The sequence below is a fragment of the Oncorhynchus gorbuscha genome, linkage group LG26 (genome assembly GCF_021184085.1).
Source record: "Oncorhynchus gorbuscha isolate QuinsamMale2020 ecotype Even-year linkage group LG26, OgorEven_v1.0, whole genome shotgun sequence".
In the NCBI taxonomy this organism is placed as follows: Eukaryota; Metazoa; Chordata; class Actinopteri; order Salmoniformes; family Salmonidae; genus Oncorhynchus; species Oncorhynchus gorbuscha.
In genome coordinates, this window is record NC_060198.1 from 41,874,690 (window position 1) to 41,889,299 (window position 14,610).

Here is a 14,610-nt window from a genome sequence, read left to right on the forward strand (position 1 = left end):
TTTGTGGTTGAAGTGTGCAAACCCATCATTTGTGGTTCAAGTGTGCAAACCCATCATTTGTGGTTTTGCAAACCCATCATTTGTGGTTGTGTGCAAACCCATCATTTGTGGTTGAAGTGTGCAAACCCATCATTTGTGCAAACCCATCATTTGTGGTTGAAGTGTGTAAACCCATAATTTGTGGTTGAAGTGTGTAAACCCATCATTTGTGGTTGTCAACCCAATTTGTGGTTGAAGTGTGCAAACATCATTTGTGGTTGAAGTGCAAACCCATCATTTGTGGTTGAAGTGTGTAAACCCATCAGTCATTTTGTTGAAGTTGCAAACCCATCATTTGTGGTTGAAGTGTGCAAACCCATCATTTGTGGTTGAAGTGTGCAAACCCATCATTTGTGGTTTGTGCAAACCCATCATTTGTGGTTGAAGTGTGCAAACCCATCATTTGTGGTTGAAGTGTGTAAACCCATCATTTGTGGTTGAAGTGTGCAAACCCATCATTTGTGGTTGAAGTGTGCAAACCCATCATTTGTGGTTGAAGTGTGCAAACCCATCATTTGTGGTTGAAGTGTGTAAACCCGTCATTTGTGGTTTAAGTGTGTAAACCAGTCATTTGTGGTTTAAGTGTGTAAACCAGTCATTTGTGGTTGAAGTGTGTAAACCAGTCATTTGTGGTTGAAGTGTGCAAACCCATCATTTGTGGTTCAAGTGTGCAAACCCATCATTTGTGGTTGAAGTGTGCAAACCCATCATTTGTGGTTGAAGTGTGCAAACCCATCATTTGTGGTTGAAGTATGTAAACCCATCATTTGTGGTTGAAGTGTGTAAACACATCATTTGTGGTTGAAGTGTGTAAACCCATCATTTGTGGTTGAAGTGTGTAAACCAGTAATTTGTGGTTGGAAGTGTGTAAACCCATCATTTGTGGTTGAAGTGTGCAAACCCATCATTTTCCACGCGCTGAACCACTTTCGCTGCATAGGCCTAAAGAGCTTGAATGTATATTTAAAAAACGATGTGTTTAAAAAGAAAGAGGGATGCAAAGTTTAGTCTCAATAGGGAAAGAGTTACGAGCTGGAAGGAATTTGCAACAAGCACACCACAATCACAACTTTTGGGAATGTCTCTAGAGACGTTCATTTGGATAAAATGCCTTCAGCTTTTATTAGTATATAATATGCTAAGTTTGTCTCTATCTCTGTCTAAACGACTGCTGCCTCATTCCCAGATTTACAAACCAAATCTAGTCAACCTAGGCTAATTCAGGCCTGGGGTGGTCTACACGCAAGTCCTCATTTTTCTGTTCAGAAATTAAGAGCTAAAGTCTAGCCGACAGCCAATGGATATCTAAATTGCCGACCCATTGGTCAAAATGAGCTCTGGCGCCAACTACATTGTTCACTAACCATGCTGCTGCTGTAGCATTCAGGGGTTGGCCAGTTTTGCCATGCTCTCTCACATTTTATAGCCTAGCCTATATATTTGAACAGACTATTGATTTCTAGATAAAGATAATTGAATGCTTCCTTGTCCACTCATATAGTGATCATGTACGCAGTAGGCTAGTTTGTTTAGTGGGAGGGCAACAGGAAAATGGAGATATTAAAACTGTGAATGTTACATTGCATTCTAAGCAAGATTTGGTTGGGCCCCCAACGCAAAACATTTCAGTGGCCCCCCTCTTGACGGTGGAGAGAGAAATGTATGTTTTAAAGTACATTTCCTGCAGTTCTACACATTTTGCCATGGGGTCTAGAGAAAATGTTGCCGTTTTAATGCAAGTTTTCTGTAGTTCCACACATTTTGCCATGGGGTCTAGAGAAATGTTTTCAGCCATGACTTATGCCATGTTAATGATATCTGAGTGAACGTGACTAACACAATCAATGGGGAGGTCTGGACCTGGAGGTCAAGGCCCCTGGGATGCGTGCCCGGTCAGTATTTGGACATGATAACTGACTAGACTAACTTAACAATCTAAAAAGTTCTCCCATGTCACTCTGTTCCTTCACACTCTCCACTGGCTTCCATATGAGGCTTCCATTTGAAGACCATGGTACTTTCCTACGGAGCAACTAGAATAACTGCCCCTCCCTACCTTCAGGCTTATGCTCAAACCCTACACCCCAACCCGTTGTACTCTGTTCTGTCACCTCTGGTCTCTTGGACCTCCCACCCCTGTGGTAGGGCAGCTCCCCCTTAGCCCAGTCCAAGCTCCCCTCTCTCCTGGCACCCCAATAGTGGAACCAGCTTCCCCTGAAGCTAGGACCGCAGATTCCCTGCCCTTCCTAGGACAGCAGATTCCCTGCCCTTCCTAGGACAGCAGATTCCCTGCCCTTCCTAGGACAGCAGTTTCCCTGCCCTTCTTCTGAAAACAACAACAAAAACACTTTCATGAACTAACACTCGCACTTGACTTTCTTTCCCCCTCACAAGCTCTGACTTTTCTGACAGCTACTTTATTGAGAAAACTGTACTTACTATGACTGTGTCATGTTTGTCATTTATTATCATGTCTCGTCCCTGTGCTCCCCATTCTATTCGTTTCCCTCTGCTGGTCTTATTAGGTTCTTTCCCTCTTTCTATCCCTCTCTCTCCCCTCCCTCTCTCACTCTCTCGCTCTCTCTTTCTCATCGTTCCGTTCCTGCTCCCAGCTGTTCCTATTCCCCTAATCATCATTTAGTCTTCCCACACCTGTTCCCGATCCTTTCCCCTGATTGGAGTCCCTATTTATTCCTTTGTGTTCCGTTCCTGTCCCGTCGGTTCCTTGTTTAGTATTCACCGTGCTGTGATTGTGTTTCGCCCTGTCCTGTCGTGTTTTTGCCTTCATCAGATGCTGCGTGTGAGCAGGTGTCTCGGTCAACTACGGCCTGCGCCTACCCGGGGCGACCTGCAGTCTGTGGCCGCTTCTCCTGTTATTCCCCTCTACAGACTAGAGGATGTCTGTTATTCCCTGTTTGGACTTGAATAAACTCTGTTTCTGTTAAGTCGCTTTTGGGTCCTCTTTCACCTGCATGACAGAAGGAACCGACCAAGGAATGGACCCAGCGACTTCAGTCGTTACACTGCCGTCGAGATCCAAGGAGCCATGCTCGGCAGACACGAGCAGGAATTGTCTGCTGCTCGCCATGCCGTGGAGAACCTGGCCGCTCAGGTTTCCGACCTCTCTGGACAGTTCCAGAGTCTGTCTTGTGCCACCTGTTACTTCCTGGCCTGCCGAGCCTCCAGAACCTAGGGTTAATAACCCACCTTGCTACTCCGGGCAGCCCACTGAGTGCCGCTCCTTTCTCACGCAGTGTGAGATTGTGTTCTCTCTCCAACCCAACACATACTCTAGAGAGAGAGCTGTTCTACGTCATTTCACTCCTTACTGGCCGGGCTCGAGAATGGGGCACAGCTATCTGGGAGGCAAGGGCTGATTGCTCTAACAAGTTCCAGAACTTTAAAGAGGAGATGATTCGGGTTTTTGACCGTTCAGTTTTTGGTAGGGAGGCTTCTAGGGCCCTGGCTTCCAAGGTGAACGGTCCATAACGGATTATTCTATTGAGTTTCGCACTCTTGCTGCCTCTAGTGAGTGGAACGAGCCGGCGCTGCTCGCTCGTTTTCTGGAGGGACAGTGGTTAAGGAGAGATTCTCTCCCGGGAGGTTCCTTCAGATGTGGACTCTGCTCTCGCCATCCGCATAGAACGACGGGTAGATCTTCGTCACCGGGCTCGTGGAAGAGAGCTCGCATCAACGGTGTTTCCCTGCTCCCATGCAACCATCTCCCTCTCTGGCTTTGAGACTGAGCCCATGCAGCTGGGAGGGATTCGCATCTCGACTAAGGAGAGGGAACGGAGGATCACCAACCGCCTGTGCCTCTATTGCGGAGTTGCTGGACATTTTGTTAATTCATGTCCAGTAAGAGGCCAGAGCCCATCAGTAAGCGGAGGGCTACTGGTGAGCGCTACTACTCAGTTCTCTTCATCTAGATCTTGTACTACTATGTCGGTCCATCTACGCTGGACCGGTTCGGGTGCTACATGCAGTGCCTTGATTGACTCTGGGGCTGAGGGTTGTTTCATGGACAGCATGGGTTCGGAAACATAACATTCCTTTCAGACCGTTAGACAAGCCTACGCCCATGTTTGCCTTAGATGGTAGTCATCTTCCCAGTATCAAATTTGAGACACTACCTTTAACTCTCACAGTATCTGGTAACCACAGTGAGACTATTTCTTTTTTGATTTTCCGTTCACCGTTTACACCTGTTGTTTTGGGTCATCCCTGGCTAGTATGTCATAATCCTTCTATTAATTGGTCTAGTAATTCTATCCTATCCTGGAACGTTTCTTGTCATGTGAAGTGTTTAATGTCTGCCATCCCTCCCGTTTCTTCTCTCCTACTTCTCAGGAGGAACCTGGCGATTTGACAGGAGTGCCGGAGGAATATCATGATCTGTGCACGGTCTTCAGTCATGCCAACTCCCTTCCTCCTCACCGGTCGTATGATTGTAGTATTGATCTCCTTCCAGGGACCACTCCTCCTCGAGGTAGACTATATCGGCTCCCGAACGTAAGGCTCTCGAGGATTATTTGTCTGTGTCTCTTAGGAGTGCCTTCTTCTTCTCCGGCCGGGGCGGGGTTCTTTTTGTTAAGAAGAAGGACGGTACTCTGCGCCCCTGCGTGGATTATCGAGGCTGAATGACATAACGGTTAAGAATCGTTATCCGCTTCTTATGTCATCAGCCTTCGAGATTCTGCAGGGAGCCAGGTGCTTTACTAAGTTGGACCTTCGTGCTTACCATCTCGTGCGCATCAGAGAGGGGGACGAGTGGAAAACGGCGTTTAACACTCCGTTAGGGCATTTTGAGTACCGGGTTCTGCCGTTCGGTTCGCCAATGCGCCAGCTGTTTTTCAGGCATTAGTTAATGATGTTCTGAGACATGCTGAACATCTTTGTTTTTGTCTATCTTGACGATATCCTGAACTCGAGATTCATGTTCAGCACGTTCGACGTGTCCTACAGCGCCTTTTAGAAATTGTCTCTACGTAAAGGCTGAGAAGTGCTCTTTTCATGTCTCCTCCGTTACTTTTCTCGGTTCCGTTATTTCCGCTGAAGGCATTCAGATGGATTCCGCTTTCCAAGCTGTCAGTGATTGGCCCGTTCCAAGGTCACTGAGTTGCAGCGCAGCTAATTTATCGGCGTTTCATTCGAAAAGCTCTTACTTCTGTCAAGACGTGTTTTAAGTGGTCCGGTTCCGCCCAGAAACTCTGTTTCTGTTAAGTCGCTTTTGGGTCCTCTTTCACCTGCATGACAGACTGTGATATGTGGTTGTCCCACCTAACTAACGTAATGTGAATGCACTAACTGTTAGTCAATCTGGACATTAAAATGTAAAAATTGTTAGCTTACATTGCTAATTGTGTGACTCTCAATGACTGACAAAACAAGAGAGAAACAGATGATGCATGACCAAGTTTCAAACTTTTACTATTCTGATTCTCATCAGTCAGATGAGACACCAACTGAGTTCCCAAAACCTGCTTATGTTGCTTATGCCTGGAACCGGCCCTGTGTAGAGGACTATATTTAAGAAATAAGGTCTAAGGGGGTGTCGTTTTTGGCCAATATGCCACGGCTAAGGGCTGTTCTTATTTACGATAAACTGGTTTCCAATGTAATTCAATTTTTGTCATACACATGGTATATGGTCTGATATACCATGGCTGTCAGCCAATCAGCATTCAGGGCTCAAACCAACCAGTTTATAATTATCTTCTTATTGGCTAGCACCATACATGCTCTCACCACTCCAAAGCTCCTAACTCCATGTCTGTTTCTATTTCATCAAATTTGTAGCCCTCTCCATTTACTATGCTCTTCCTCTCCCTCGATCGTCTCTTCTTCTCTTTTTGCACACATAGCCACACTCCTTTCTCTTCTCAGTCCCCCTCGGTCTCCCCTTGTCTCCTTGTATTACTTGGCACATGCAGCCCTGCTCTCTCCACGCTATACCCCTGCCACCCCCTCTACCGACACACACTGTTACATATCTCTGGGTCAAATGTAGCTTCAACACACAAGTTCTCTCATACAGACTCTGTGATATATCTCACTCACACTAACACACATACACAGGGATACACAGAACACACATATTTGGGGTTATGTCTCTGCATTACTTCTCTCTATGTGATATCTCTGTACAGTCCTTGCCTGCTGGGCACAAAATGCAGTGTTTGTTAACAGCGGGGGAGTGGAGACTTTCTGTCTTTCTCCTGCTTCCCCTCTCATTGCCCCCCCCTCCTTCTGTCTCTCTCCATCCCTCTCCACCACTCCTCATGCGTGATCTCTCTCCTCCACCTTTCCCTAACCACCCCTCTCCACCACTCCTCATGCGTGATCTCTCTCCTCCACCTTTCCCTAACCACCCCTCTCCACCACACCTCATGCGTGATCTCTCTCCTCCACCTTTCCCTAACCACCCCTCTCCACCACTCCTCATGCGTGATCTCTCTCCTCCACCTTTCCCTAACCACCCCTCTCCACCACACCTCATGCGTGATCTCTCTCCTCATGTGTGATCCTTTCCCTAACCACCCCTCTCCACCACTCCTCATGCGTGATCTCTCTCCTCCACCTTTCCCTAACCACCCCTCTCCACCACTCCTCATGCGTGATCTCTCTCCTCCACCTTTCCCTAACCACCCCTCTCCACCACTCCTCATGCGTGATCTCTCTCCTCCACCTTTCCCTAACCACCCCTCTCCACCACTCCTCATGCGTGATCTCTCTCCTCCACCTTTCTCTAACCATCCGTCTCCCTGACAATCTGCGTCCTGCATCCATCCGTCAGTCGGTTAGTGGTGAGATGGGGGATATGAAAACAGGCGGGCGGAAAAGAAAAATGAGAGCAAGAGGGAAAGAAAAACAGAAGCAGATTTAATGAGACTTCACTGTGGAGAGGAGGAGTGTGTTTGTGTGTGCTCTATCCTCTCTCTCTCTCTGCGCGAGCGTGTGTAAGCGTGTGCATCTCTTCTGGCTCCACTGTTGTTCACTGGCTCCATGGATGAGCTGGGAAGAGGAGGGAGAGCAGAATCAGCGGATGCGTCTAGGAGAACGGGAGGACTTTGATCGGCATGCGCGACAAACTGGCGGCGATGATCATCAGCGGCTCTATCCTTCCTCCTCTCTCTCCCCTTCTCTCCCTTTCTCTCTCACGTGCACGCACACTCACACACAGGCTGGATGTCATCTCGCTAGGCTGAACAAGAGGTGCTTAGGCTTGTCATTAGTCGCACAGGGAGATCCAGAGAGTTGAGTGTGTGTGTGAAGTGGGGACACTGAATACACAGAGGTGGCTTTGATTGGCTCGTGGCTTAAATGACTCTCTCACTTTGTGTCACAGTGGACTTACCTCTGGGATCCTGACAACAAAAACGGTCCCTGAGAGAAGGAGAGAGGGCAGGGGATATTGTATGAGTGGAGGGGGGAGGTTTCAGGCACAGAGAGGCTGGCATCCAGAGTAACTAGGGACAGAGAAAGAGTGGAGGTGCGGAAGGAAGGGATGCCCTGGGGGTGCATCTTTCTATTCTCCACGCTCTCTTTTCTATCTGGAGTAAGGACTTGGGGGTTGTGAAGGTCTCTGCCTCGTGCTCTTCTTCTCTCTCTGTCTGTAGGTCTGTCTTAACTCTCTGGGTTGCTTTATTTTGTTCTGTGTCTGTGTTTGTCACTCTTTCTGTGCTGCAGGTGTGTATGCCCCTCCTCTTTCTATCTTTCTCTGTGTGAACTGAACGTGTGATTGTGTTCCTTTTCTAGGTGGAAGTTCAGGGCTCTCATTGCATTGCCTCTCTTTCTCTCTCTCTGTGTATGTGTGTGTGTCTCTGTAGGTGTCTGTGTATTGGGGCGTCCTTGGCTGTGGGACCGGAGGGGTCATGATGGACCTAAAGGAGAGTTGTGGCAGTGAGGGGAGCCATGAGAGCTCCAGTCAGCACCCGTCCTCCTGGCAGGCCTTCTCCCACACCAGCACGCTCCACGGCCTGCGCTTCATCTTCCCCTACGGCCGGCCAACACCTCGCCGCCTGCTCTGGGCCGCCGCTCTGCTGGCCTGCCTGGGCCTCCTGGCCCTGGAGAGTGCCGAGCGCCTGGCCTACTTCCTCTCCTACCCCCATGTGACGAGCGTGGACGCCGTGATGTCGGGCAGCTTGTTGTTCCCTGCCGTCACCGTGTGCAACCTCAACGCCTACCGCTTCAGCCGCCTGTCCCGCAATGACCTGTACCACGCTGGGGAGCTGCTGGCCCTGCTGGACGTCCACCTGAGGATCCCTGAGCCCCAGCTGGCCGAGCCCCACGTCCTGGCCTTCCTCACAGACAAGGCCAACTTCACCGCCTACAGGCCCAAGCCCTTCAGCATGCGTGAGTTCACCGAGAGGGTGGGCCACGACCTTAAGGAGATGATGCTCTACTGCCGATACCAAGGCCAGGAGTGCAGCCACAAGGACTTCAAAATCGTAAGTCTACTCATAGTCTCCCTGTCTTTGCTCAGGTCTGGCATGGGTCAGATCTGCCACTACTGCAGCGCAGTTGAGTTTCTCACCCAGAAGGCTTTGTCTGTCAAGTGTTAATGTGTGTTCTGTGATATGGTCTACAAGTTTTCAAAGACCGGTAGAGGTTTTTTCCCTCTGAGTTGACTTGATGTATGTTGGTAGCTGATGCTGTTTCCTCTGATGCGACTGTGCACTGGGTCCCCAGCTGTGTATTTCTCTTGATATTTTTGTACTTCCATCTACAGGTTGTTTTTTAGTGATTGTGTACTGCAAGCACACACTCTGCAGCTGTCCTGCTATTGTTATCTTTATTTCTTCCACAGGATAGCTCTTGGGGTTTTGATAGTCTGTTCTACAGGTCTCTTGATAGTCCCCATACATATGGAATAAGTAGTTTGTCTTTGGGCTGAACACATGTGATATAATTTCAGATTTCATGAAATGACAGCTCTTGTTACCCAGTTACAGCTGCTGTTGCCCAGTTACAACTCTAGTTGGCCAGTTACTACTGTTGTTGCCCAGTTACAACTCCAGTTGGCCAGTTACAGCTGTTGTTGCCCAGTTACAACTCTAGTTGGCCAGTTACTACTGTTGTTGCCCAGTTACAACTCTAGTTGGCCAGTTACAGCTGTTGTTGCCCAGTTACAACTCTAGTTGGCCAGTTACTACTGTTGTTGCCCAGTTACAACTCCAGTTGGCCAGTTACAGCTGCTGTTGCCCAGTTACAACTCCAGTTGGCCAGTTACAGCTGCTGTTGCCCAGTTACAACTCTAGTTGGCCAGTTACTACTGTTGTTGCCCAGTTACAACTCCAGTTGGCCAGTTACAGCTGTTGTTGCCCAGTTACAACTCCAGTTGGCCAGTTACTACTGTTGTTGCCCAGTTACTGCTCTTGTTACCCAGTTACAGCTGTTGTTGCCCAGTTACAACTCCAGTTGCCCAGTTACTGCTCATTACCCAGTTACAGCTGTTGTTGCCCAGCTACAGCTGTTGTTGCCCAGTTATTTCTCTTGTCCACATACAGCTCTAGTTGGCCAGTTACATCTCTTGTTGGCCAGTTACAGCTGTTGTTGCCCAGTTACAGCTGTTGTTGCCCAGTTACAGCTGTTGTTGCCCAGTTACAGCTGTTGTTGCCCACTTACAGCTGTTGTTGCCCAGTTACAGCTGTTGTTGCCCAGTTACAGCTGTTGTTGCCCAGTTACAGCTGTTGTTGCCCACTTACAGCTGTTGTTGCCCAGTTACAGCTGTTGTTGCCCAGTTACAGCTGTTGTTGCCCAGTTACTGCTTTTGTCCACATACAGGTCTAGTTGCCCAGTTACAGTTCTTGTCCACATACATCTCTAGTTGCCCAGGGACATCTCTAGTTGCCCAGGGACATATGTAGTTGCCCAGGGACATCTCTAGTTGCCCAGGGACATCTGTAGTTGCCCAGGGACATCTGTAGTTGCCCAGGGACATCTCTAGTTGCCCAGGGACATCTGTAGTTGCCCAGGGACATCTGTAGTTGCCCAGGGACATCTCTAGTTGCTCAGGGACATCTGTAGTTGCCCAGGGACATCTGTAGTTGCCCAGGGACATCTCTAGTTGCCCAGGGACATCTGTAGTTGCCCAGGGACATCTGTAGTTGCCCAGGGACATCTCTAGTTGCCCAGCGACATCTGTAGTTGCCCAGGGACATCTGTAGTTGCCCAGGGACATCTCTAGTTGCCCAGGGACATCTCTAGTTGCCCAGGGACATCTGTAGTTGCCCAGGGACATCTCTAGTTGCCCAGGGACATCTGTAGTTGCCCAGGGACATTTCTAGTTGCCCAGGGACATCTGTAGTTGCCCAGGGACATCTGTAGTTGCCCAGGGACATCTCTAGTTGCCCAGGGACATCTGTAGTTGCCCAGGGACATCTATAGTTGCCCATGGACATCTCTAGTTGCCCAGGGACAGCTCTTGTTGACCAGTAACAGCTCTTGTTGACCAGTTACTGCTCTTGTCCACATACAGGTCTAGTTGGCCAGTTACTGCTCTTGTCCACGTACATCTCTAGTTGCCCAGGGACATCTCTAGTTTCCCAGGGACATCTCTAGTTTCCCAGGGACATCTCTAGTTGCCCAGGGACATCTCTAGTTGCCCAGTGACATCTGTAGTTGCCCAGGGACAGCTCTTGTTGGCCAGTTACAGCTCTTGTCCACGTACATCTCTAGTTGCCCAGGGACATCTCTAGTTGCCCAGGGACATCTCTAGTTGCCCAGGGACATCTGTAGTTGCCCAGGGACATCTCTAGTTGCCCAGGGACAGCTCTTGTTGACCAGTAACAGCTCTTGTTGACCAGTTACTGCTCTTGTCCACATACAGGTCTAGTTGGCCAGTTACAGCTTTTGTGGCCCAGTTATAGCTCTTGTTGCCCGTTTACAGCTCTTGCCCAGTTACAGCTCTTGTTGCTCGGTTACAGCTCTTGCCCAGCTACAGTTTGTAGCCCACAAGTCCAGACCATGCACAGGCTGTAGTATATGTACAGGTTGCTGCTAATGAGTTTTCCTCAGTGCTTTTTGTCTTGTAGCCATAGAGCCGTAGCACACACACAGGCCCTGCTGTAGACATGCCTTTAGGCTCTGATCTGCTTTAATGAGCTTCCCTTTGAGGAGTGTAATCATTCTTGTCATTAAAGGAGAATATCTCTGTCTAAACTAGCATACGGGCAGCTTGTAGATCGTCTGAGTTGAGGCTTCCAGGTCGCCCAGTTTTGTAGTCACAGATGGATTTATATCCTGGTTTTTCATCTCGGGACACACTGTCAAGACAGTGATGTGTAATGTAATAGCTTACCTGGTATTATTGGGGTGGTCTCAGTGACTCATTTATAATTATGTGAGGAATGAGTCATTCTTCAATGGTGAATCTGTAACCTGGTAATCTTTTGGGAATCTCTGTTTGCACAATATGTCATTTCCTGTTAACTCTGTTGGATCCTTTGGGTGTAAATATTGACCTAAGAATGCTCTGTAGTCAAACTTGCTAGTCCCTGTAGTGATTTTTGTACTAGTGGCGTTTCTTCAAATCAAGTTGTATTGGTTACATACACATATTTAGCACATGTTATTGCGGATTTAGTGAAATGCTTGTGTTCCTAGCTACAATAGTGCAGTAATATCTAACAGTTCACAACAATACATACAAATCTAAAGTAAAAGAATAGGGTTAAGAAATACAGTACTGGTCAAAAGTTAGGACACACCTACTCATTCTAGGGTGTTTCTTTATTTTTACTGTTGTTTACATTGTAGATTAATAGTGAAGACATCAAAACTATAAAATAACACATATGGAATCATGTCGTAACCAAAAAAGTGTTAAACAAATCAAAATATATATTATATATTTTATATTTCTTCAAAGTAGCCACCCTTTGCCTTGATGATTGCACAGTCTTGAAGGAGGAGCACTTGTTGGCTACTTTACTTTGACTCTGCATTCCAAATCATCCCAAACCAGCTCAATTGGGTTAAGGTCAGGTGATTGTGGAGGCCTGGTCATCTGATCCAGCACTCCATCCCTCTCGTTCTTGGTCAAATAGCCCTTACACCGCCTGGAGGTGTGTTGGGTCATCGTGGAAAAATATTTTGATTTGTTTAACACTTTTCTAGTTACGACATGATTCCATATGTGGTATTTCAAAGTTTTGATTTCTTCACTGTTATTCTACAATGTAGAAAAAGGTTAAAAAAATAAAGCAAAAACCTTGAATGAATAGGTGTGTCCAAACTTTTGACAGGTACTGTATAGAAATATTTGGACGAACAATGTCGGAGTGGCATTGACTAATGTACAGAAGAATAGAATACAGTATATACATATGAATTGAGTAAGACAGGATGTAAACATTATTAAGGTGACTAGTGTTCCATTATTAAAGTGGCCAGTGATTCCATGCATATAGGGCAGCAGCCTCTAATGTGCAGGGTTGAGTAAAAGAGTGGTTGCTGGCTAGTGATGGCCGGCTAGTCTGATGGCCTTGAGACAGAAGCTGTTTTTCAGTCTCTCGGTCCCAGCTTTGATGCACCTTTGCCTTCTGGATGGTAGCGGGATGAACAGGCCGTGGCTCGGGTAGTTGATGTCCTTGATGATCTTTTTGGCCTTCCTGTGACATCGGGTGCTGTAGGTGTGCTGGAGGGCAGGCCATGTGCCCCCGGTGATGCGTTGGGCAGACCGCACCACCCTCTGGAGAGCCCTGCGGTTGCGGTCAGTGCAGTTACCGTACCAGGCGGTGATACAGCCCGACAGGATGCTCTCAATTGTGCATCTGTAAAACTTTGTGAGGGTCTTAGGGACCAAGCCAAATTTCTTCAGCCTCCTGAGGTTGAAGAGATGCTGTTGGTTGGGGGCGGGATAGGGCAGTGTGCAGTGCGATGGCGATTGCATCGTCTGGATCTATTGGGTATGTATGCAAATTGAAGTGGGTCTAGGGTGTCGGGTAAGTGAGAGGTGAAATTAATCTTAACTAGCCTCTCAAAGCACTTCATGATGATAGAAGGGAGAGTTACTTAGTTAGTCATTTAGTTCAGTTACCTTTGCTTTCTTGGGTACAGGATCAATGGTGGACATCTTGGAGCATGTGGGGACAGCAGTCTGGGATAAGGAGAGATTGAATATATCCGTAAACACTCTAGCCAGCTGGTCTACGCATGCTCTGAGGACGCAGCTAAGGATGCCGTCTGGCCCAGCAGCCTTAACCTGTAGTGACACCCCATCCCGTGAACGGGACCGTTGTTATCATCTGACACTATTTAGCGTAACGCAACAGACATAAATCTTCCTAGAAAATATTCCTATTCATGAAAATCACAAGTGAAATATATTGGAACACAACTTAGCCTTTTGTTAATCACCCTGTCATCTCAGATTTTCAAAATATGCTTTACAGCCAACACTAGACAAGCATTTGTGTAAGTTTATCATAGCCTAGTATAGCATTATGCCTTGCTAGCAGCAGGCAACCTTGTCACGGAAATAGGAAAAGCAATCAAATTAAATCGTTTACCTTTGATGAACTTCGGATGTTTTCACTCACTAGACTCCCAGGTAGACAGCCAAAGTTCATTTTTTCCCAAAATATTATTTTTGTAGGCGAAATATCTCCGTTTATTCTTCACGTTTGGCTGAGAAATCGCCCAGAAATTACGGTCACCACAACGCCGAAAAATATTCCAAATTAGCTCCATAATATCAACAGAAACATGGCAAACGTTGTTTAGAATCCATCCTCAAGGTGTTTTTCTAATATCTATTCGATTATATATCCGTCGGGACAATTCCTTTTTCTCTAGGACCGATTGGAGTAATGGTTACCTCTATTATACGCGAGAATCTCTCTCGGAGCCACCATGTGACCACTTACGCAATGTGGCCGCCTAAGGCTATTCTTCAACAGAAATGCGTAAAACTACGTCACAATGCTGTAGACACCTTGGGGAATACGTAGAAAGCGTAAGCTTGTTGATGGTACATTCACAGCTGAATAGGGAGTCATTGGAAGGCAGCGCTTTCAAAACCTGGGGCACTTCCAGATTGGATTTTTCTCAGGCTTTCGCCTGCAACATCAGTTCTGTTATACTCACAGACAATATCTTTACAGTTTTGGAAACGTTGGTGTTTTCTATCCAAAGCTGTCAATTATATGCATATTCTAGCATCTTTTCCTGACAAAATATCCCGTTCAAAACGGGAACGTTTTTTTTTCCAAAAATGAAAATACTGCCCCCTAACACCAAGAGGGAAGGGTTAACAAGCTGAAATGTCTTACTCACGTCGGCTACAGAGAAGGAGAGACCACAGTCCTTGGGAGCGTGCCGTGTCAGGTGGCACTGTGTTATCCTCAAAGCTGGCAAAGAAGGCATTTAGCTTGTCCAGAAGGAAGACGTCAGTGTCCGCAACGTGGATGATTTTCCCTTTGTAATCTGTGATTGTCTGTAGACCCGGCCACTTACATCTTGTCTCTGAGCCGTTGAATTGCGACCCCACTTTGTCTCTGTACTGATGTTCGGCCTGTTTGATTGCCTTACGGAGGGAATAACTACTCTGTTTGAATTCGACCATAT

At 47.3% G+C, this 14,610-nt stretch overlaps 1 protein-coding gene across 2 annotated transcripts in view; it reads left to right on the forward strand.

Annotated features, from left to right (window-relative positions):
* Positions 1-6,900: 6,900 nt before the first annotated feature.
* Positions 6,901-14,610, forward strand: part of LOC124015855 (acid-sensing ion channel 2-like) — a 602,527-nt gene continuing 594,817 nt past the window's right edge. Inside the window, exons 1-2 of one of the 2 annotated variants that reach the window (XM_046331329.1) lie at positions 6,901-7,620; positions 7,869-8,489. In XM_046331329.1, coding sequence (XP_046187285.1) covers positions 7,914-8,489 — 576 coding nt within the window. In that variant the 5' untranslated portion in view covers positions 6,901-7,620; positions 7,869-7,913. The remainder of the gene's footprint in view (positions 7,621-7,868; positions 8,490-14,610) is intronic. The other variant, XM_046331328.1, reaches the window with a different exon arrangement.